General features: G+C 43.5%; 1 protein-coding gene across 2 annotated transcripts in view; it reads right to left on the bottom strand.

The window, feature by feature from the left end:
* The window catches only part of VGLL3 (vestigial like family member 3), a 28,245-nt gene extending 13,301 nt beyond the window's left edge, over window positions 1–14,944 (bottom strand). For both annotated transcript variants that reach the window (XM_049825028.1, XM_049825029.1), the window contains exons 1-2: window positions 14,815–14,944; window positions 5,189–5,444 (exon numbers count right to left, since the gene is read on the bottom strand). In XM_049825028.1, coding sequence (XP_049680985.1) covers window positions 5,189–5,444; window positions 14,815–14,919 — 361 coding nt within the window. In that variant the 5' untranslated portion in view covers window positions 14,920–14,944. The remainder of the gene's footprint in view (window positions 1–5,188; window positions 5,445–14,814) is intronic.
* Between the last annotated feature and the right edge of the window lie 9,211 nt (window positions 14,945–24,155).

Genomic DNA, 24,155 nt, shown 5'->3' with positions numbered 1-24,155 from the left:
AAAAGAAAGAAAAAAAGAAAAAAAAAGTGTTTTCTTGTGTTCAGATGGAATTTCCTGTTTTCTAATTCATGCCTATTGCCTCTTATCAGCAAGTATTGCTGAAGAGAGCCTGGCTCCCCCATCTTCATTCCCTCTCATCAGGTATTTATACATATTGACAAGATCCTCCCTGAGAAGACTTTTCTTCTTCAGACTGAAGGGTCTCAGCTCTCTCAGGATCAGGAGAGACTAACTCTGACCAGACCAGAACACATCATTTAGGAAGGCAGCTGTTGTGGCTGTAAAGGCTTCTGAGGACAGAGAACCAGGTCACACTGCAGAATAGGAGACATTTGGCTAAAGGAAGAACACAAGATCTTCTCAAACTAACTGCATGCTTTGATGGGATAAAGATCATATCTAAAGCATTTTGTTAGTCCCTCGCAGAATATATCATGTTGCCCTTGTACCCAGTAGGATCAGACAAGCAGAAACATCTATGTAACTGAAAAAAGTTTGTGTCAGAAATAAAAGACTCACTGCTTCTTACAGCTAGGGCTCAACTTATATTTAAATAGATTCCAATACCCCTACATTATGAAATCACATTCTAAAAATTCCTGTTTTGAATGAGCGGTTAGTGGTTTTGATGTGTAGGAAAGTATTGGCATCTCCATTCTCACTATCCTCTTGCCAGCTCATGTTTGAAAGTACTGCTTCATGCAATATGTCTCAGCTCAAATAGGGGGGTTTTTTGGTCAAAGATGGAAACATAAAAATAGAGGCCTTCACCTCTGATGAAAGAACAGTCATAAAAATAGCCTAAGGAGAAATAAAGCCAGGGAAGTTTAATATTTGATGAGGCGAGGAATCCTCTGTTCCTCATATAACATTTAAAAAAAATAAATTGTAAATGACCTTTTGTTTTTCTTTGTTTAATAAGCAACTGGAATGAGACTTGGGTGAAGACACCATTGAGAATGAACAGATTCTTCAAACTCTCCTGCCTCTGAACTTTGCTTACACAAAAATACTATGGAAACAAAAACTGTAAAAGTGTTTTCTGACTGTATCACTAGGACAGTCATGTATCTGTTTTAAAATCCACTGAAATCACAGACATTTTTCCATACATCAGTTTGCTCTGATTTGGGCAGTTTATTGAGCCTGATTAACTTCCAATATTGGAAATAAACTTTGCAAATGCACTATGGACAAACGTAGAGAACTTCTTTTTGTGCCAAACTGCTTCAGAGGCTGCAAGCTTATCTAGCAAACTGTAGTCAAACATGGCTTTCTTCGAAAGGTTGCTTTTCAGCAGTGTATTTATGTTGTAATTCATGCTAGAAGACTGGAGAGAGCTTCAAGCATATTACAGAAGACTCGGCACCCCTCCAAAATTGGTGTTGTTTCTTGTTTGTAAATTGTTCCTTGTTACAAAGGATTAGGCTGAGAAGGAGAGTGTACATGGCTTACAGTGTTGGCAGCAGGGCTGAAAAAAAAAAAAAAAAAGCAAAACCAAGCATCTTCATGTCCAGTCTGTTGTTTTCCTCACTGCTGAGCAGAGGAGCACAGCTTCACAATGCACTGCCAGTATTCTGGAAAATTAACCGCTGTAATCGAGAGTTTTTGGAAACTATCTGGCTGTTATCTGCATGGAAAAGCCCTAAATCCAAACCATCTCACTTCAAAAAAGCACAGAAAACCACAAAGTATCTGCAGAACAACCTTAATACCAGGAGAGAGCACTTTAAACCACTGGATTTGCCAATATGAATTCATCCCAGATTGCGTACCAGCTTGGCTTTACCAATCGTGCAGAAGGTCTAGGCCACAGAAAACACATTTGGCCATCTCCATTTTTCAAACCTCTGCACCATTCACAAAGCCATTACCCCTGTCAGAAACTGTCGTGGACCAGCCCCCACCAAGATACCACTGAGTGTAACTGCAGAGGCCAACCTCACTGGTCAAGGTCAAGTCATGACACTGGAGATACAGGGTTCATCCAGGTTATAGGAACATGCAAGAAAACTTCATCCATGCTGAGTGCTCACAGAGGATGCTACTAAGTATTAAGTGTGCAGCAACCTCATCAACAAGAAGCAGCTCTGTGTTGAACTACAACCCCCAACCACCACACATTTCCATGGTGTTTGAAGGGTCTCCCTTCCTTCCCACCTTTAATACAGCGAGCACAAGAAATTATCTTTATAGATACAATCATGTCAGATACCTGGCCTCTATGGGACATGGCAATGGAGAAACAGCCATTTCAGCACTGTCCTTGAGAAAGAAAAAAATAAATAAATAAAAAAATCTGAGTAGCTTCCACAGGCTTTCAGGAGCGGAGAAGGAGACATTTAACAAAAATTGCCTGCCAAGAAAGATACTACAGTTACCACAATTTCCTATTTGAAGCACAGGGAGGCAGGGTGATGGCAACATCTCGGATACCACGAAGTGGTGACTAATGCAAATGTTCATGGTGGTTGGCCAACACGCACTGAAAACATGCCAAAGCGCACATGCTGTAAAGACGACAATGTATGGAATTTTCTGTAGTACAACACTACTTCTCAGTTAAGGCGGGGGGGGGGAACAAAAAAACCCCACCACCAAGAAAGAAGAAAAACCACTTTCAGCTATGAAAAACATGTTGATAAAAACCACCATTAAGGTAACATCAGTTTCAAGGTATCATTAGTTTCATTAGCCCCTGCGAAAGATTTCAAGTTGCTACACCTACAATTGAATATTCAAAGTCCATGTTACTGAAGCCAGTTGTAGGGAACTATCTTTTTTTAAAAGTCCATTTTGAAGTTAATTTTAGCCTAAATTGATCAGTATTTTCAACATACAAAAGATGAAAACTTGCTCTTTTCAGGACAACAGATTCTATTTTCTATATATAAGCAAAATCACTCCTTGAAACAAAAAACCCCCACAATATCACCTTAATGATGAAATTACAGTTTCCTCTTCTATCAGAACACTAAAAAAGCCCCACAAGATTAAAAAAAAAAAAAAAAAGGCAAAAACCACTACTAATCCCTCCTTCCAGGTAAAGGGGAAATAATGCAGTGAGCTGAGCAGGCAGTTCATGCCCACACTTCCCATTTAAATCTGTACCTTCCAAAATGCAAAAGTGTTTTTTTTTAATTTATCTTTGAGTAATTTAGTGACAAAAATTCCAACTACCCATGAAGGTTATTTATAAAAGATCTTCAAGCTAATGATATTTTAACTTCTTTAGGTAATGGGATACAAGTTCACATCCATTTGCTGTAACAGCATTTTTGACAACTGTACGTGAACCAGAAGACCAAGGTGTTAGTATCGTTCCTTCCCCACTTTTTTTCAAGCAGGCATCTTTCGGAAACTTGTTTGGGCCGCATAAAACTCTTGTCGGCTTCTCTTCTACGGAGAAGCAAATACCCTCAGCTTTCTCAGTGTCCACAGCACAGAACCAAGCAGCCCTGCCCAGCAGCCTCCCTAGGGATTTTCATACAGCTTCAGCAGGTGCAGCGACGGCAGAGGGCATATCCCCTTACTTTATTCCCGGAAGACTTTCAGGACACGCAGACCTCCGTTCCCTGCCGACAGCACAGGGCACGCAGGGTCAGGAGGCAGCATGGCTGAAGAACCCTTATGCCAGGCCACCCTGTCCCCTGCAGGGCTCTCTGGGGGAGGGCTGTGCAACCGTGGGGGGAGGCAGAGAAAAACTGCAGGGCATGTCTGAGGCCAAAGAGAAGACACACAACCCCACCCGTGGTACGTCTCCAAGCTCAGGGAAGAAGGCTCACTGTAGGCATGGGGTCTCTGGGGACTGCCTTGATCCCATCTCTAAAACATTTATAGCCTGTCTGGGCCATTTATAAATGCTCCGGTCTCCTTTTTAGTAAGCACAGATTCAATCCTGCTCTCGGTCGACTCAACGGAAAATTTCCCATTAACATTAACGGTCCCGGCTCAAGCCATAAATTCCTCTAGCTCCCTAGCCACTTGTGCTGACCTTTGCTTAAACTTCCTCAGATTTGTCATCATCCTTCTGGAAAGCAAGTCCTTCTGTGCTATATTTCTCTTCACAGTGGTTTCCAAAAATCCCGTCTCTCTTTATTATCTGTGACTTTCATCAATACACTCTCACCTCGACATCGCCGATTATGAACACCACCACTCCTACAAGGATCCTCACGGTATCTCTCACTCAATTTGATGCGAGGCCATTGCTCACAACACTTAGTTTGCGTCCCTTTGCCAGCCCACATAAGGATGCGATCAGAAATAACGCGGCTGTGGATCTGAAAAACTACCCGGACCGCCACATTCAACAAAATGGAGATAGCATCTCACTGGCATGCTTTCTCTAGTCACCAATTTTGAAATCTTATCTCTAAGGTCTACCTAGTATATCTGGCAAGATCTGCTCTTTGTTACATTGACCGTGCTTATATGCATAACAAGACATACATGTTATGGCAGTACGCGAATGCCTCGCAGTACCCACCCACCATGTTTCTACTCCCTGCTTGGAAGTGGAGTAATAAACCCGTCTTACATATGGGAAGCCAGTGATGACGCCCGTATCTCTCCCGTGAGCTCTGCCCACGGGCAGGCTGCAATGCACCACGCCACACAGCTGCAGCCACGTGGGCCGGGGCTTGCATCCGAGCCTGTTCCACCCTGTGCTGGCTCCTCCCTACCTGGAAAGCAGCCACAGACAAATCTTAATTGCCTGGCAAGGTCACCAAAGAAGGCTGCATGGGTCTCCTCATGTCCAGTTAATTGCCTAGCAAAGTTACCCGAGCAGGCTGCGCGGGTCTCCTCGTGTCCAAGGCTAGCATCCCAAACAGCTTTGCTCTTGCCTCACAGGCCAAGTTTCACACTTGGGGCTTAAAAATAAGCCCACAACCTCGCAGCAGACATCTGTGAAGCCACGTGAGCTCTGCCCCGCTCCTTCCAGGCCTCGGCAGAGCTGCAGGCTATGGCAGGAGAGGGACACGACTGCTTCTTCTGTGTCCTTGGCACCTCTTTCCCCCTTTTACACTTCAGATCACTTAACCCCAAGAAGCTCCTCAGTTCTTTCAGATTTGAGGGGAATTTTTTCACCTCCACAGAGCAAAATTTCAGCTGCAATGCAATATGCGTTACTGCAACACAGACCGAGTAAGCCATTCCACAGAGAGCACGTTACTGCTCCTCTTACCTCTCCACAGAGGACTTAGCCCCGCTTTGCTCTTGGTAAGGGCAGTTTCTGGGTTGAAGCTACTGGCTTGGCTCAAAGCTCTTGAAAAGTGTTCATCCACTACTGAACCAATGTCTCCCTGGAAGTAAGTGAAAAGGACGCAGCGAGAGTTAAGGTACTCCATCTCGGCAGGCTGGTCTTTCTCATCCTCCTCTTGCTTGCTGGGAAGGGTCACTTCCAGAGACTCCTGCATCTTGTTGTATACAGCTAACTTCTTCTGGGATTAAAAACAAAACAAATGAGATGTATCACTGATGGCATTCAGTGCAAGCTCAACATCTGGTTTCCTTAAAGAAAAATAACTGAATACTTTGAATATTCATTTCATAATTACAGTTGGAATATTGGGATATTTCACACCGACATTTCACAAAGAGATTACCAGCGCCACTTAGAGTTTTTATGCCTCACACACAGATGGACCTGCTTCTCAGGCACGTTTCACAGCCACAATTTATTGACAATGGCTTTCACTCAATACCTTCAAAAGAAAACAGACAGGCTCTGACAATTTACTCCTGACTTCCACCTGGAAAGGATATTCCCATCAGTAAAGGCTACAGAGGTCAAGTCCAGCCCTGTGGAAGGGTGGCCAGATACACAACATCTGCATTTCACCCATGGAGCTGAACACGCACCAGGTTTTGCCAGCCACACTCCCCCACTTGAGAGTACATGGCCCTCTGGACTCCCCACAGCTACTCATGGCTGAAGGTGTAAAGATGGGAGAATGAGGTGCTTCCTGAAAAATTTTCCACTGTATTATCAAAGTAAAAAAAAAAAAATACACTAATTCTCACTCACTGCCACAAAAACTTTCGTCATAGGAAGCTATACTTTCGGGTGGTGATTGGAGGGTGGGGAGGTTGAGGGGGTTTTTTTGTTTGGCTGGTTTGGAGTGTTTTGTTGTTGTTTTGGGGTTGGGGTGGGGTTGTTTTTTCCCTTTTTTTTTTTTTCTTCTTATTTTTTAAACAACAGCTTCTGGAAAAAAGGACAAAAAATCAAGTCATAAAAAATTAAACGTGTGATCTGGGGGAAGAGGGGGATTGACAAGTCTGCAAACACATGCAACAAAATCCACCCCAAACCAAAAACAGAGAGAAGCATATAAAAAAATAAAACCAGCACAAGCCATCTGTGAATGGCTATTTCAGAATCTTCTCTCTCTCAAATCAAACCTAAATGTCAAAATAAATGTGTGTGAAGATCCATTTTGCATGGAACATATTTTTCAGATGTTCCACTTTACCACTGTTTTCACAGAAAAAAATCTCCCCACAACAGTCAAGCTGCAGGAATCATAGCTTTTAGCTAGCTAGCTATTTCCACAGCTGACTTTACACACAAGCAGTTTCAGGAACCCCAAAACAACTACAGCACACATGTAGAAGTATTTCATAACTTTTCTATAGAATTACAGTTTGACTTATCTTTTACGGTTTGCTTGGCAACACTTTAGCACCATCAGAATCTCTTTAAGTTCACGGCTTTTTTCCCTTTTTCCAAAGTTGTTCTATAGAAAAAGTTAAACAACTACATAGCCTATAAAGTTCCATTTACACAGTAAATACACTTGTCCAATTTAGAAATAATTGAAAGTAATTTTCCATTCTTGTGTACCATCAACATATTTACATTTGGTGCTTTCTAAAATTGTCTAACCCGATACAAAGTCTCTCATTGTAATACAAAATAGATACTCTGGGGCTAAATCTTAATTATGAATGGTTATTTTAAAAAAAATAACTATAAGAGTGAGCTATTGACAAGTGGAATTAAAACCTATAATACTAAAAGCTCATAGCAACTTAGTGATGTATCTGACATTACTGTAGGTTAACTGATAAACATAAAACAGCTCAGCAATACCTTTAATTCTGATGCTGTTGTACAAACTGCAATGAGGGATGTAAATAATTTTATTTTACAGTTTGGGATATCCAGACAATGGTCTGTAATTCAAGTAAATCTGTGCTTCACAAAGCAAGTCATACTGCGGCTCTGCTTAGCACGGTATTACTTATTTAGACTTACAGTTTTATCCCAAGATCCTACCATATAGAAAGAAAAACTGGGATGCATTTAAAGAAGAAAAAAAAAAAAAAAGAACCAAAGATGGGAACAGCAAATTAAAACGGGTTTACTAGAAACTAAAATTGCTAAAATGAAACACAATCTAAGGCTCTGAAAAATATTTTTGCAAATATACTTGCAGAGTTTGGGGTGACCTATACTTTTTTTTGTAAATGCTTTGTGCCTTCTGTAGACAAATAAACAAACAAAAAGTCTCCTAATATTTGTTCCTGAAATGCTTACTAATATATCACTCATAGTGAGCTTCATGGCTTTGCCTAAGTAATCACAGAACGATAAGACCTTAGTAAGACAGAAATGGTTATAACAATATTGCATATACGGGAGACATATGCTTTAGAAATCTGTAACACATCTACCTCAGCGAGTTGATCATTCTTTAAGGTGCACCATAACCCAGATCGTCTTAAAACTGCAAAACAAGTTTTTTTCATTTTTATTTTTGGTTGGGTTTTGTTTTCTAAGTAGAGGCAAATTATGAAACAGATCCTTTATAGAAGTCTAAATAGATATTGATCTATTACATCATCTCAGGTGCAGTGTATATGCCAGACCTTGAATACATGCAACACACTTTAAAAGTTGACTGCTATCATTATAGGTACACTATTTGTATTTATATTGCAAGTATGCAAATACATATACAAGCATGCAATTATATACAGAAACACATCGTTTAATATAGCCCCTGGCTTGACTTGGTTATCAGGAAGGAAGTCTTTCAATGTTCCTATATAGAGACGGGAGCTCAGGAAATTAAAACTTATCTCCAGAGTCGCTTCTCTGTGCAGGAATGTTCCCCCTTCCACAGCCTAAGAATCTAATTCATTTTCCATTTCAACTCTCTTCCCTCCCCTCCAGTCCACGGGCAGTCATTACAAGATATTCTGAGCAATTGCTGCTTTTGAAAACACCGAATCTGACCTTTTTTTTTTTTTTTATAAATGTAAAAAAAGATGGTAGTACTGATGGACAAGTACAAGGCCTCGTGTACAGACTGAAGTTATTTACGGTGAAAAGCTGTGTTTTGTCGTGATTTTTTTGCAAAGGATGAGAGTTCTAAATGAAAAGATTTTTCAAACCAGCATCAAGCCTGTGATCAGATCCAGATCTAATTAATATGTATTTCAGGAAGAAAATATCAGCCTGTAATTACAGAACTCTTTAAATAAAAGACTACAGTGAGACAAAGTGACTTGACAAGTTTTCATTGTTTGCAACACATATACATTCTTTCCATTGTATGCATCCTTTAATAACGTTTTTTCTCCCCTTAAAACACCCTGTCTGCACACAAATTCCATATTACTTGTTCTGACCTTAACAGTAATCTTCTCACAGCATTTCTGACTGCACTTGTGTGAGTGGAAAAGCACAAGATCATCAACTGCTAAATGAACTTGTCCCACCATCGGGGCTGGGGGGGGGGGGGGAAGGGGGGGAGAACAAAACCCAAAAAAACAGGTTAGGTTTCCGATAATTAATCTGGGGTAACCCAGATTCGCTTCTACTTTTTTCATACAAACAGTTCTGGCTTACATTTAAGCAGCCAACAGTATCTGTAAGATCTTTATGAAGAGTATTTTCTGACCAACACAATGTTATTTCTTGCCTATGTTCAGATCAGCAATACTTGAACATATTCTTAAAACCCACCTCTCTCTTCCTTACAAACTAGAGACTGACATTAAGCACCCTCTGAAAAACAAAACAAAACAAACACACAAAATCTCATCTTGGCCAAGACCCAGAATACAGAATTAAAAGTCAGCTTAGCTTACTGGAAAATAGGGAAATCCAGTGTCTATAGCACCTGGTGCCAGCTTGGATAATAGACTTCAGTTTGGGGCTGAAGGATGAGTGGTACAACCTCTGGGTAAATAGTGCTGTACAGCATGGGCTGAATTCAGCTTAAACCAACATTATTTTTGTTATCTTGTATATTCACAAACAGGCTCTTCCAAAGAGAATCTAAACTCTTTAACTGCAAGTTGTCTAACAAAAGGAAACTAAAGGTCAATAGCAAATCACCACTAACGTGGGAATATTAAAGAGAAGGTTCATGCTGGATAAGCATCGTCCTGTCTTCTGGAAGAAAAGTGACCACTTTTAGACCAAGAAAGCATGTGGTGCAAAATCTCACACAAAAACCTCCATCTTGAAGATTCCTGTTATTTTCTGACATACCCTATCCAGAATCAAGCAAAACGGTTCTCATGCAGTGAAATTCTGGCCACATTAAAGCCAATGGCAAAAGTCCAACTGACTTCAAGGGTCCCGGATCTCACCCAGGGTGGCTGGTAAAAATGTCAGAACATTCCTCTTCACAAATTGAAAAAAATTCACTTCCAGCTGAAACCAGCTAGTAGGCAGGAAAACAGAAAAACAACCAAGCACAGCCGAGAACACAGAAAGTTTTAGTTTAACCACGTTTGAATTGAAACTTCAGGCCAGCTCTTATTTTTCATAGAAGCTGGTTGCCTATTCCTACAACTTATTATCTCCATACATGCCATCGTACAGCATATGGTCCTTTATGCTCCCAAGCATGAAAGTCTGGTGTGCCTGTGGCCACCTGTTACAGATTTTCCATTATGAGAGAAAGAACAGGAACCAAAAATAAAGAATAACTACACTGAGGAAACACTATATGACCCTATCCTGAGAAAAAAGCTGTCATTTGACATAAGCTTCTGAGAAGGAATTTCAGCAACAAACTCAAGGCAAATCACGGACAGTCCTCCATTTGTGGAGCTGTCTGCCAAGCAGGCTCCTAGTGATAACACAGAAAGTATTCAAGGAAGACGACAATTCCAAGCAATCAGGGCACCCAATGCTGGGAATGCTGGGCATGCCGGGCCTGAAAGCGGTATTTACAGTGTGCCCTGAAAGCATGAGATGCTAACTTCTATGCTTGCAAATGAGCAAGCCAAGAGCAAAGCCACATGCTTGCTTTCAGGTGAGCCACTGGATTTGTAGCGGTAGAGCCTGGGGTTCCTGCTATGCTCTGCTGATGGAGGGAAGCAGTGGATAAAGAATGAATTTATACATCTTTTGCTGTACATCTAAACAGAGGTGTACCATTAAAGTCTAAAGCTCTGTTTTTACGTAGGTAGAGGAAGATCAAATAGAATTTGGTCCCGTTCAGAATGACAAAGTAAAGCAAGCCAAACTTTTTAAATCAGCAGCGTCTCGTGGGATTAAACAAAATAAACCAACAAAAGCCCCCCCACAGGCCAAGACTTAATCCAGGTTTTACCTCCTGTAATTCTGAAAGCAGCCTTTAAAGGTGAGTTATATAGGTCTGATTCAGCTTCCAATGAAGTCAGTAGTAGGGCAAACACCAGGCTTCAGACCAAGCTTTGAGAAAGCATCTGAACTACAAAAACTGAAATGTGAAGCTATCTTCTGCTGTTACCTGCTGTGTTAGATACTGAGGACTGCCACGCAGTATAATAAGCTTGTCCTCAAAGTTGTAAGCACATGATACAAAGAACTTTACCGAAAAACTAAGTTACAGTACGTGAATTAGGGTTTAGCTACAGCCAGCTGACACAATGGTAAACGCAACTTGTCCTTGTCTGCAATGTTTTTAGTTTGGAAGGAAGAGTTGAGTTAGTGACCTAATTTGCTAATGAAGACAAGCCCTTATCTGGAAAAAGTCTGTCTACAGCACTGCCAGCAGAAAGTCTGACTCGAGCATATCACAACTCTTTATGCAAGACTTGATTTAGCAAGGATGGTACTGGCTTAGCTGTCTACATCTACATACCGTGGAGAAATTCCAAAACTACCATTTACTGTAACTTCCCGTTTCAAAGGTCTTAAGCTCAGCTATTAGTGAGCCAGGGTGAATCTTACCTTAGCCTCAGCTCTGCAGCTTGCTATACGTAGATTGAGAGGGTATGGCAAGCCGTCAGGGTGTTTCGTGTCCCCCAAGAACACAACAGGATTCTTCACTGATTATGTGTTTCCAGAGTCTCTTTGAATGAGCAGCTCTGTTACACCCATTCCTTACCCAACCCACGGGAAAGCCAAAACTTACTACTACGGCTGCACAGCCCCTCAGGAAAGCATACGATGAAGAGCGTTTTAATTTTGCCATTCTGCCAGGCTTTACCCTCATGCAGGCATGGCTCCTTACCACACACAGGAGCACGTTTGTTTCGTAACACCAGCACACACTCGCTCTCTCTTTTGGCAAAGTAATATGGAAACCCCGATTTATCTGTAAAATTAGGGCCACACCCCATTTTCATCAGTTCCTTCTGGCATCATATGAGCATGTATATATCCATACTCCACTTAATTCCCTCCAGCAAACACCCTGGACTTCAGCAATCTCAAAGATCTAAGGTGCTAAGCCTCCACTCCCATTAACATTCAATAGGAATTCAGGCTTCAGTCCATTAAATGCTTTTAAAAAAAATCCCATCTAAATTAATTTGCCAGCAAGTCTTTTCTTGGCTAAGGATTGGTGAAAGCTAAGCTTCCAGAAATTCTGCATTTCTGAGCAAGGCAAAAATCAGTTCTGTGCCGATTTTGAGGGAGTGAAAACTACAGATACAGAAATGTAGGAGTAACTTTAGGGTGGGGTAACTTTAAAAAGGCATGATGGACCATCCCCTGGAAAAAAAAAAAAAAAAGTCACTTCTGTGCAACCCAGGTGCATGCCAGTCCATCATTTAAAAGCAATCCAAAATTTGTTCTTTAAAGGAAAAGAAAAAAAAAAAGTCTATTCAAACCTCTTTCACTGCAGAGCAGCGACACAATGCCAGCCACTTACTAGAGATGTTTCTCCTGACCCATGTATGCAGCACGCGACCTATAGAAACGTGATGAAGTTACTCCTCCAGGGAGACACCGCAGCCCAGAACCGGAGCCTATACATCTGCAACAGCAGTTCCACAGCTAAGGAGCTTGCTTTTCTCTTTGAAGGATACAAAACTGGTATCGAAAGCTAGCATAACCAATTACAAATCTGTGACATTTATTACAAAATACAAGCTTTATTTAGAATCACACACCTACATCTCCTTGCACTGAGAAGGAAAGAAAAGCCAACAGAAGCACAGAACAGAGAAGCTTTCTCTCTCAGAAAACAAACCATTTTACTGGGTACCAAGAGACACCGTAGTAGTACAACACCACTGAAAAATGCTTCAGTGGAGTCCTTGGATATTTTAAGGGTGAACTCCACTTTATCAGCTCCAATGAAGAGCTTTATTTTTAAGATATCCCACTAATTCATCTTCCCTCACTGTTGTTTATAAACCACAGTATCAATTCTAGCAAAGAAGAACATTCTTTAAAATGGTCATCATCCTCACGACGAGTGCAGGAGTGTTTTACATGTTGAACACATGTGTAAGAAGAAATAAAAACCTGGCAGCAGATTCTTCACCCTTCTTTCTTATGCTTTTTACCAGTTGATTAAATGTCCCTGACAGGACAACTCTGAAGAAACAGAGACTTGCAAAATGTCATACGTTGCCCAAACAATAAATCTTTCCACTATGACTACAGATGCATGAGGAGTTCCTTCGATGTTTACTTTTTTTTTTTTTATTTAAAAAACATTGGATTCAGATAAAATACATAAACTGCTCTAAAGTTCACAGCTGTTAGAATTAGAGGGTGCAACATTCTTAATTCAGCAACAACAGCTTGGTTTTTCAGTCTGACATTTGACTAGTTTGTGAAGTCCCTCCAGCTCCAAATATTTCAGGAGAACTGGCACAAGGCAAGATTAACTAAAACAAATTGTCAATAACATGTAGGATAGCAAGGTTTGGAGAGTTTTTTGGTGGAAATGGGATACATAGTGCCGGCCACAACTCAAGAGCTGTATGGCTCAACAGAGCTATCCATGTTCCTTGCCTCGCGTATCTACCTCTGCTTTTCTTAAGCGGCGTAACCCACAAGAACTCAGTTTATTTTAAATGAAATTTCAAGACACTTTAGCGTTCATTGGGGTGCCTCTGGGACATTTCATATATAGTATTGCTTTCAGCTGATGGAGAAACTTCATTATTCTGTTTAAAAATAAAAAGCAACTGCACTTGAGCGTGACACAGCTGCTAACGATCATTTAATAAATTTTCTCGTACTATGTGTTCTATGCTCCAGATCTGGAAGAGAAATAGAGCCGATCACCTACAGAGTTAAATGCCAAAAAGTTCACTAAAGTTTCAATTGCCGTTTTCTACTTCTAGGTCTCTTAGTCAAAGGGTCAAGTTATTAGAGATTATTTATTTATTTGTTTGTTTATTTATGTTCCCTCCAAGTCACGCAGGCTAAAAACTGGAGCTCCAGATATTCAAATACTAAGCTCGTAACTAAAATTACTGAATAGATGGAGAGTTCTGCAAGCCGTGACCTAGATTGGAGAAGAAGTAATAACGCAGGCACGCTGCAACAGACAAGACTCACAAGTTTTCCAGAGCTTGCGTTTACAGTGAACAGCGTGAGCAACCTGGAAAAGTTCGCTGGAGTATCATTTCTGCAAGCGGTCCCTCTCTCCCAACGATAAAGAAAAAAACCCAAGAAACACACGATAGGAATTTTAATGTTTCAGCCCATATTCATGTCTCCCAGGCAAGTTGATATTAGGGGTCACTTCCCATGTACGGAGAAAACAATCTTCATGGATAATAATGATAAAACCTTATGGAATGCAGCAACAACCAAAAAATGTATTCTCAGATGACTACATTAGGGCCAAGTCAATATTAGTCCCACTTCACCCACGCACTGCATAGTCTAAAAATGCTGTCAGCCTGATAAGAATTTCCTGATTCACTTTTTTTAAAAAAAAAAAAAGAAAGAAAGAATAATACATCTGATCACCAAATTCAGTTGGAAACCTGCCGGAGCCGATCTTCCAGAAGAGCCGCGCTGAGCGGCGCGGCGCGGCGCGCCCCGTCCGCGGGGAGAGGCGCAGGTCCGCTCCCGCCGGCGGGAGGAGGTGCCGCCCGTGTGCGCGCCCGCGGACCGCACCGCACCGGCGGACGGCAAAGGCGCGGCTCCGCGCCGGCAAAGCGGCCGGGCGGGGAGACTCGTCAAGTAAAGGAGCGACGGCGGACGGGAGGAGGGGGAAGGCGGCGAGAAATAACTTTCTCCCCCTTGCCCACGCCAGCCGAGCGGGCCAATACCCACCCCCCAAATCTAAGGATTTGGGGAAAAACATGTTTTTCTTTTTCAAAAAGGTCTTACCGGGCTGCGCTGCTCTGGGGCACCCTCGCCGGCTTCCCGCATCTCCAAATCAGGCCGGGGGCTGCATAGCGCATCGCCGGCTATCGGAGGTCTCCGCCCCGGCCAGCCAGCGATGCGCTATGCAGCCCGCTGGGAGGGGGGGGGGGGGGGGGGGGGGGGGGAGCGCCTCCCCAAAAAGCCCCCCCAGCTCCCGGTCCGCCCCACCGCCACGACGCGCGCGGTACCCCGCGCGAGCCTTCCGCCCCCCCTCCGCCCCCCTCCTCCCTCCGCGGGCTCACCTGCGGGCAGCCCGCCGCAGGCGCGGCCGCCGCGCCCGTCAGATAGCGGGGTGCCCCGCACGCCGCCGGGGCGGGCTGCTGCATGGCCACGTCCGAGCAGCTCATGGCCGCGGCCGCCCCGCGCCGCCTCCGCCGCCACCACCACCACCACCGCCGCCGCCGCCTCCTCCCTCTTCTTCTTCCTCCTTCTCCTCCGCGCAGGGCGGCTGCGGCGGAGCGCCGCGCAGCCCCGGCTGCCAGCGCATCTTCGGCGGCCGGCGCGCCCCGCGCCCGCACTTATAGCGCGGCGGCGGCAGCGCGGGGCGCCCCGGCGGCGGCGGCGGCGGCGGGGCCGCGGGGGCGGGGACCCGCTCCGCCCGCCCCCCTCGCAGCGGCTCCGCGGGCGCGCAGCACCTGCCCCTGCCCCCCCCCCCCCCCCAAGAACCGTCCCGCGGAGGGGCCGCGCCGCGGGCGAGGGGCGTCCCGCCGCTGACCCTCCGCCTCGGGGCAGGCTTGGCCCCCGCGGGTGCCCGGCGAGTCGCGTTTGGTTGCGAGGCCCCGTCGGCCGGGGCTGGGAGGGGAGCGCCTCGGTGCCGGGCTTCGCTCCGGGGGAGGCTGGGCCGAGCTGGAGCGACCAGCGCTCTCCCGACTTCAGGTGTCACCTGCAGCGGCCGGTGGGATCGGCCCGGGACAGTCATCTGCGTGGAGGGAGGAACCCGCTTGCCCCACAGGAGGTGGCAGGTCGGATACGTTTTCCACTAGCCTAGGAAGTCTCTCCTCCCTCCCCGCGTTTGGCCCACAACGTTGAAAAGCAAAAAAAAAAAAATAAAAAAAAAAAAAATTAAGCGTACTGCTCTACTTGAAAAATATGTGGAAAACCAGGAGTGGTTGTAATGGCTCTAGTCCCACTCAAATATATTCCTCTGCACGCACATTTTTGCCAGCAAGCTGCCCGACTGCAGTCCCGCACTCGAAGGCTTTCGATGCCATTCCTCACATGGAAAAAGACTACGCATATGGCTCGTTAGCATTATCCCAGTTTATCAGCCTGGGAATGACTACACTTGTTTGCTCTTGTTTTCTTCTCATCTGGCCTACAGTGAATTATTGCAAGTCTCTTTTTCACAAAATTTGAAGTTTACCTACATTTAATAGCGGCCAAAAATTGAAGCCTGCAATCAAAAATTCTAAATTTATACACTCACTCGCTCTCCGTGTGTATACACACACACACACATCTCCTTGGCCAGAACAGTTAGATGAATACATAAGGTGAAAATAGCTCTGCCTGACCCCAGTAGGATTCCCTGTTTATAGAAAGCATTTCTCCAAAACATTCAACTGCAATACTTTGAAAAAAGATCCAATTTCCTGCAGGCACATCTAATTTTTTTTTTTTTTTTTTTTTTTTTTTTAACGTTTTGGGCATGCAGATTTTAAGGTAGCTATATACTTTTTCAATAGCACTCTGGCAATTTGTTCCCGTTGCATTTCGTGTATCTGCCTAAACGGATTCAATCGTAAGCGTTAACCTTTGCCGCCATTCAGAAGTTTCCGCGAGGGTACAATACACATACGGCATACGCTTTGCTATGTCAAACGTATGGGCTTCTGAGCCATTTCTTCAGGGAAACAGAAAATCCAAGTGCTGATTGCTATCTAAAACTCTCTGGTCGGTCTGGGCCCTATTAATTTCAGAACTGTCTTTCCCCTCGTTTCCTCCTGCCACACCGAGCCTAAGGCAGGACACTATCCCGACAGCAAGGACCGTTCCTTTGCAGGAGCTGGAGGCCATCGATGGGCAATAACAAGTACCATCCTCTGAGCTTGGCTCTTCCTGGACACACGCCTGATCCCGACCTGGAGGTTTTTACTGCGAGCGTACGGCCAGGCTGCCTTCAGGCATTCCTTTGGCCGCCCCGTCTCCTGGCACCCGGCCTCCTCGCTTTTGGACGACTGGCTGCTATCCACCCTCGCAGATCCTCTCAGGGAAGCTGTGCTGCTTGCCGCAGAGGATTGTGAAACATGTTTCCTGTTTTAGGTTAGATGTTGTTTAGCACCATTCTGTCTGAGGTAAAACGCTTTCAGATGCGATGGCAATAAGGCCTGATGCTAGTTTATAAAAAAAAAAAAACCCACAAACAAACACAACAAAAAAACCCCACCCCAAAACCGACAAAAAACACCGCCGTCTTCCCCCCCCCCCCAACAACCAACCCCCAAACAGCACCCTCCTACGCTTAATAACAGTAACAAAACAAGTCTGTAAAATCACAAATAGGAGCAAGTTCTTTCAATACCAGTTGATTGTTTTTAGGAGAAAATCCACTATCAGTCCTTAAAGCAGAGCCGGACCAAAATAGAAAATTATTTATCATCTACTATGCTAATGCAACACATCGAGGTGGGAGTACCTTAGCGATCATTTTACACCCAAGCACGTGAGGCACTTACAAGAGATTTATAGATGTGCTACCATAGATATCACTGGTTTCCACAGGATGCCAAAATGCTCCAATACTCAGTTAGCATACATTCCTTATTATCAGATCCTGCCACAATTCCTATCAGATGCCTTCGGGCACGATACAGTGGCATGATACATCATGTCAAAAAGAACGGGCCCATTTTCAGGCAGATGTTTGACATGATGCATCATGTCAGTCAGCCAGTGGCACGCAGCCATTGCCGAAAAGGATTTTGACATGATACAGTGTGCCAGTGCTGTAGCACAAAACTAGCACGTTCCAAAAATAGGGACAAATTCACCTCTGGCATAAGTAGAAGTAACTGCAGTGACTTCATCAGATTTGCATCTGCTTATGTCAACAGTGAGTTTGGCCCGTAATCTGGAATTTATATAAAAAGTGGTAAGTGACTGCATTTTCAGAGATTTGTTATATTGCTTTCTACTCCCAGCATTCAAGCATTATGAGGCAGTTGGGGTAAAACCACCACCTTTCTCAAGTTTTTCCCCTCCACCCAACAGGAAGCAGCATCAAATTTCCACTTTTAGCAGCGTAACTATGCCTCAGAGTACACAGAGGGTCACTCTTTTCGGAAGCATGGGAAGTGGTGAATTTGGGGATTTCGCAAGGAATAGGAATTTACAAAAAAGAAAGAGGATCTCCCCTTTCTGCCTCCATACTATTTCACAACATTGGCTTCAAGTGCTAGGTGCCCAAGAAGAGCAGCACGGTTTTCTGTGCGACTGTACGGTTTCAGTGGCAATTAGAGTAACAGTAGAAGAATGGCAGGAAAGAGCACCCAGGATGAAATGCGAGATCTGATAAGATTTGGAGATTTCTTAAAGGGCACTGTAATTTATTGTTGTCTCCTTTCACCACTCCGGAATGAAAAGCACAGCTTGCTAATGCAGACGCATCACACTGACAAAAGGAGAGGAGTGGAACAGGCTAAGGTATGACTGGTGCAAGATCTTCTTTACAGATGAGAAACACTCCAGCTTTCTGCCACAGTCTGCTTCTTTAATGAGGAAAAGAACCGTCTGGCTGTATTTTAAGTAAAGTTCATTTATCTGTGCTGTGTATTCCAGCTTCTTAAGTCCATCAGGCCACACTGATTCTTGGACCAGCTGAACTTCAGCAACGCTAAGGGCAACCATCAGAAATAAAGACCAGAAAATCCTCACAGACCTCTAGGTAAGCACCGCAGCCCAACAGGACTTGGTACAGCAGCTATGTGGGTTGTAAAATCAAGGGAACGTGACTTGCCTGGTACGCTCTAGTTCTGGAGGACTGAGGAAGAGCGTAGCAATGTGGTGGAAGCAGTCTGTACAGGCTCTTCAAGAACGCATTTTTTCCTCTGTTTTGAGATGAGCTTTTCCTGTTGGAGCTGGGGATGCTCGCCACTTCCACAGATCAGAAAATTTATGTAGAGGTCTGAATAAATGCAGGAAAAGTTGCAAGCCTTTCAAACCTTTTGAACAATAACAAGAAGTAAGGGTCCTCCCCCTCCCTTCTCACCACTATGCAATTATCACCAAGTATTCCTTTGAGGAGACAACTCTGTACAGTTAGCCGTTCCACAGAGATTAAAACAAACAAGTCCTCTCTCCCCTTTACATCACCATCATATTCCCCCGCCCCCTCCCCACTCCTGTTTCACCCTCTGCTGGCATTGTATAAGTATTTAAATCACTGGAAACCACACCCTAGCTAGTTGTGGCTAGTATTTACAGGCAAAGCCCCTTGGCTTTGCTGTTGTGGTCCACTCAACAGCCAAAACCAGAACAGATTAGTCTTTCCTAAAGGAGGAGTCCAAATCTGAAGATACACATGGTGTCCCAAGGAAATATGGTGTTTGTTCAAACTGGCTGGGAATTCTCTGATGGACCAAAAAAAAAAAATGTTTAAAAAAAGTCAGTTTTGATGAAACAGCATTTTTGTGGAGATGACTCAATTTTGACAAACACCCTTTAAAGCAACGTAGGCTTCTGGTGGAATTTGCCACACAAATTTCTAAAGGTTTCACGCCAACTTACGTGGTGCTGCGTAGCCCAGCTAGGGAGTTTAGCTTGACCTAGGGACTCAAGGGCTGCTAGGCACGTTCCTGAAAAGCTGCAGTGCCATCGCTATCGTGATCTACACTTCCAGCTGATACGGTGCAAGTCCCAGAAGTGCAGGAGGCAACAGAGAGCTCAAAAACTCCTGGGTTGAGCTCAGGTTCTCCCCGTTCACCAGGGAAGTTGCACAAGATGGAGGCAGGCAGGCACTCCCTTTCATTCCTGAAGAAAAGGAATGGAAACCTACTTAGACTGCCCCAAATATTTGAGGAGGGAGAGAAGGATGAGAGTTATTTCCTTTCCAGAGGACAAAGTTTCTCTCTATACATACTTATATTGCTCCAATTTGAAACAATACGGAAATTGAAGGATTGGGCATTTGGGGAAAAAAAAGAAGTGTTCCGTTCATACAAGGCCATTTTCATTCATACAGCACCTCGGGAGTACAGGAAACAGGCTTAACATTTCCCTTATACATATAGCAATTATACACCAGCAAGGTTTTGACCCCTCTGGAATGGGAGGCAGCAGCTCATGTGTGGCAAGTACGTTACCCTGAGATTTTAGAATCTCTCGATTCAAAAGGCAATGAAATACAGCAAACCACTGGCCAAAGTTATGATCATGAGATGCATAGGAACCTCTCCATATGATGCAAGGATCTGGACAGCTCTCTAGTCCTCACCTTCGCATTTTGTAAAATAAGCAAAGCTGCAGTGCCGATTATGGCAAGTATCTTTCTTCAAGCCACTAACAGCTTTCACGTCTCACGCCTGTAATCTTCAGCAAACAGATCAAGGACTGTTATTCATTTTAATGCCTAAATGCATTATATCTATTCTTGTTATAATATTTTCTGTTACCACAGAAAATGTTTGGCTCCCAAAGAAAAAGAGGGAATTGTGTCAAAAGTCCAAATTCTTCCTTGAAACGCAAACATTTTTAATGGCTTTAATGGAAGATATGCATTGGAATCCCAGGGCACAATCTGGCACTGAAATCCTCCATCTACATTGGAATTTTTCACCATGTCTTTTTCGTAATATATTATTAAACGTGTTTCCATCTCAGCAGTTGAATTTTGGGGCCCTGTTGCATCTAAGAGGGAAGTGCAAAGCAGCTGGGGAGTAACTATAAAGGAAAAAGCAGAAAACAGATTGAAACCTTCAGATGCCGGGTGATGCCCTTCTCTTCCATCCTCCTCCTTATAGGAAAAAAGCACATTGGGATGCTCCTTTTGAACTTCCAGCTGGTACAGTAGCAGCAGCTGGCCCAACATAGGGTAGCTTCAATGCCATTCCCAGTTACCAGGAAGGTTTTTTTGGCCCCTAGCTGGCCACAGGCTGAGCGTTAACTCTCACTCCCTGCTCCCCCTGTGAAAATCTGGGACTGCAGCAAAAGTGGTGAATATGGAGCTATTGAGGATGAAGCCCAGCAGCTCCCGGCAACCAAAAAGCCTGCGAGAACATGGTTTTATTGCTCTGCAGACTGGGGACCAGTGACCAGTTCACGAGCACCAACTGACACTTTGCTCTGTAATCAGTCCTGTTGTCATCAGCATAGCTGCTCACAGAATATTACAGCGCTCCTCCATTCTTTGATATGCCACCTGTAACTGCTGAACGGCATGCATACGAATACTTTTTTGATGAATTAGCCAGAATAGGATATGGAGCGTCTGCCAGTTTTATGCAGCTGGGGGCAAACTGACAATGCCTTGCCCGGCATGAAGCCCATAGCAAAACATTAGTCCAGCAGCACATTTAGAACAAATCTGAACCAGCAAAGTGAGTTTGTAGCAGAGCATGTTTGCATCAACTAACTGCAAAGGGTTTGATCCAGTCCAACAAGCCCTAAGGTTGGGCTAAGGCTTTTGATGACACTTAAGCCATAGATTGCTATATTTAAAAAAAAAAAAAAAAAAAAAAAAATCCTATCTCCTTGCTTACCTTTGCTTCCCCTCATGTCAACGCCGACGTGCGTCTATAAGATTAATAGGAGAGAGAGACACCAGTCCAAGCTAGGTCTAGCTCAGTAAAACAATGATCCGTTTTTATCTTGGATTAATTCTTAGTTTGAAAAAACCCCCCAATCTTACAAACTGACTTCACCACACACAAATGATGCCTAGATTTTCTACAACCATCCCTGCTGGCATAGCTAACATTTTCCCTCCCAGTCCTGCATTCGGATATTGCAATCTGCAGGAAAACAGAAATGATTTTATGCTCCTGCTTCACCCTCAGACCTCTGTCGCAATTGTACAGTTTTGTCACCAAACATGGCAAATCCGTCTTTCTCAGGTAGGATCCTTCAGATAACTTCTCATGAAGCAAAGTAATTGCAGTACTGCATCCAGTTGACCTGCACTCATTTTACTTCCTCCTCCCTTCCCGCTGCTTGACTACAAGAATTCAGTTAGTAACACTCATGTTTTATTGGGTATGATTAGTGACTGCAGGAGCATTTGATGAACACTTGTTTGCAGAAATGGGGCGATGCAAATCCTTTCTTTGGCTTAAATGACAGAAAGCATTTACTACAAGAAATGCTGCCACATTTTTAATACCACACACTAGTTCCGAACTCTAAATATATACGTTAAATGCAAGTGAAAAGTTCTTTTGCTGCTGCAACACACAGTTTCATAAAGGTGTTTAACAATTTAACAATTGCTTGGGTGGGGGTTTGGGTTTGTTTGGGTTTTTTACTCCTTTTGCCAAGAGTGTATATTAGTAATAATGTAATTTGCTCCTATACTAGATTATTATAATAATCAAGACTGTCAGCATTTCCCAGTTTCTTTTCATACTGCTCTTGTGATTTCATTATCACAGGCTTTTCATTAGCTTTTCTTTGCTCATCAGAAGAACATGTGTGTATGGTGAAGGAAATGGACAGAAAAATACTTCTAGAGTACTACCAGTCCCTTGGTAAATAAAATGCAGCTATCAATAACACTTAGCCAGGTCTTCTCAGTTGTCTATGGCATCATTCCTTTCCCATCCCAAAACCAGAATACTCAGTACGAGTGGGAAAGCAAGTAGTTAATTCTTAGTGAGTTAATACGTTGTATAGTAAAACATGTAAAATATTTATATACAAATGCACTGATCTCCACAATGACTACGCGACCTATCACCACTATTTCTTTTAGAGTTGGAGATGCAGAAGCTGTGGGCTTAATCAGCTCAGGATCATGGCCAGAATTTTTGCCATTCATGCACAGGCTTAAGTCATGCAACTTGTTTAGTCTTCTGTGGGGAGCAAGATTCATTGACGTGGTTCCCTACTCCATGGGCATCTCTGTGCTATAGGATGTGATTGCCTTAATGAAAAAGGAGGTCTTTAAGTGAGTAAAACCAGCACCCTGAAACTATCTGGGAAAAGCAACATAAAGAGGAAGTATATTGCTCACAGTGATGTTTCTTCACTCCCCAGAAAGCCAGAGGATGGGGAAAATACAGTAGAATGGCTTTTGCTTGCACCAAAGCTAAAGCAAACTACTGAATAGAGATAATAGTCACAAAGTCAGGAATAAGAGAGCTGACGATTGATTTTTTCACCTGTTAAACAGTCCTTACCCCATACACATACACACACATTATCCTTAGCATCTAGAAGAAATATTGTGCTTTTGTCTTAAATGTACATACAATATATAATGCATTTCAGGTTTTTTGGAGGATATGGGTCCAACAAAACATTGCTTGGTGTTTTATTTCATTAATGTTAGCTTTTCTAAAAATTTAATCTTTTTCTTCTAAACTCATTTTTCATATTTCAAAGTGAAACAGAGATTATCACCTCTGGCAAGGTATACTTGAGGCAAACAAACCAGACAAGCTAAGAGCACTGGCATAGCTACTATAGCTCAGTATGAATAAAAACCTCAATTCTCCAAGTGTATCAGTACCACAGTTCCCTTGAGCACCACCAGTTTTGGTGAGGGTTTGAGGTGGGTTTTTTTTTAAGCTTGCAGCAGTACATTAGAGAGACAGGAAGTAATTAACAACACTAAAGACTAAACCAGGCCACTTTAATAGCACACTACAGTTTATTTCGGACATATCTTTTCAATTTCAGCAGAACATACTGGGGAGTCTCTCTGCAGAAACACAATCTCGAAGTATTTAATTTTGTGAAGAAGTCCTAATTGCCTTCCAAATAAGAGAAGGTTGCACCACCAGAGAATGAGCCACGGTCTTTCACTGTAAGCAGCTTATTCCTTGCAGGCCTCTCTCAGAGGTATTAAACACCAACATTTTTGATTGCTGTTGCCCTCACATCCCAGCCCAAACAAGCAAGCAGCAAAGAGAAGTTGCTCACCTGTTCTTGAAATTCTTGCAGAGAAAACCCAAGAAGCAACATGAACAGGATACACAGGCAGTGATGGAGAAACATTTCCTCTCCCAGGCCAGGGAGCACAGCAACACCCCTCGCTGACAGCATTTTGCTTGGAAGGAGAATAGAAGCCTGTTTGTCTCCTCTGTCCTTACACCTAAGCCCTGGGGTCCAAGCCTGCTGCCATAACTCCGAGTTAGAGGTGGCGAAGTCCTTTCACTCTGACAAAAGGCAACTATTTCTTCCACCAACAGCATCTGCATATTCCCAATCAGGGAATGCTTTAATAAGTGGCAGCATCTGAGAAAGGTGGGCTGCAGAGTCCTAATTAAATGGCAACTGACATATCGCTTTTCAAACTAAACATCCAACTGGGATGCTCTATCTATACACATGGTTTGTAAACAACTGAACAGAGCACTCCATAGAGCAGCCCTACACACTTCCACCATGAAATACTGCAGGGGCTCCCTTCACCCTTGTAACAAATGAT

The sequence above is a fragment of the Accipiter gentilis genome, chromosome 21 (genome assembly GCF_929443795.1).
Source record: "Accipiter gentilis chromosome 21, bAccGen1.1, whole genome shotgun sequence".
Taxonomy (NCBI): domain Eukaryota; kingdom Metazoa; phylum Chordata; class Aves; order Accipitriformes; family Accipitridae; genus Astur; species Astur gentilis.
Note: the sequence above shows the minus strand (reverse complement) of the source record. Positions and strands in the feature narration are given on the sequence as shown.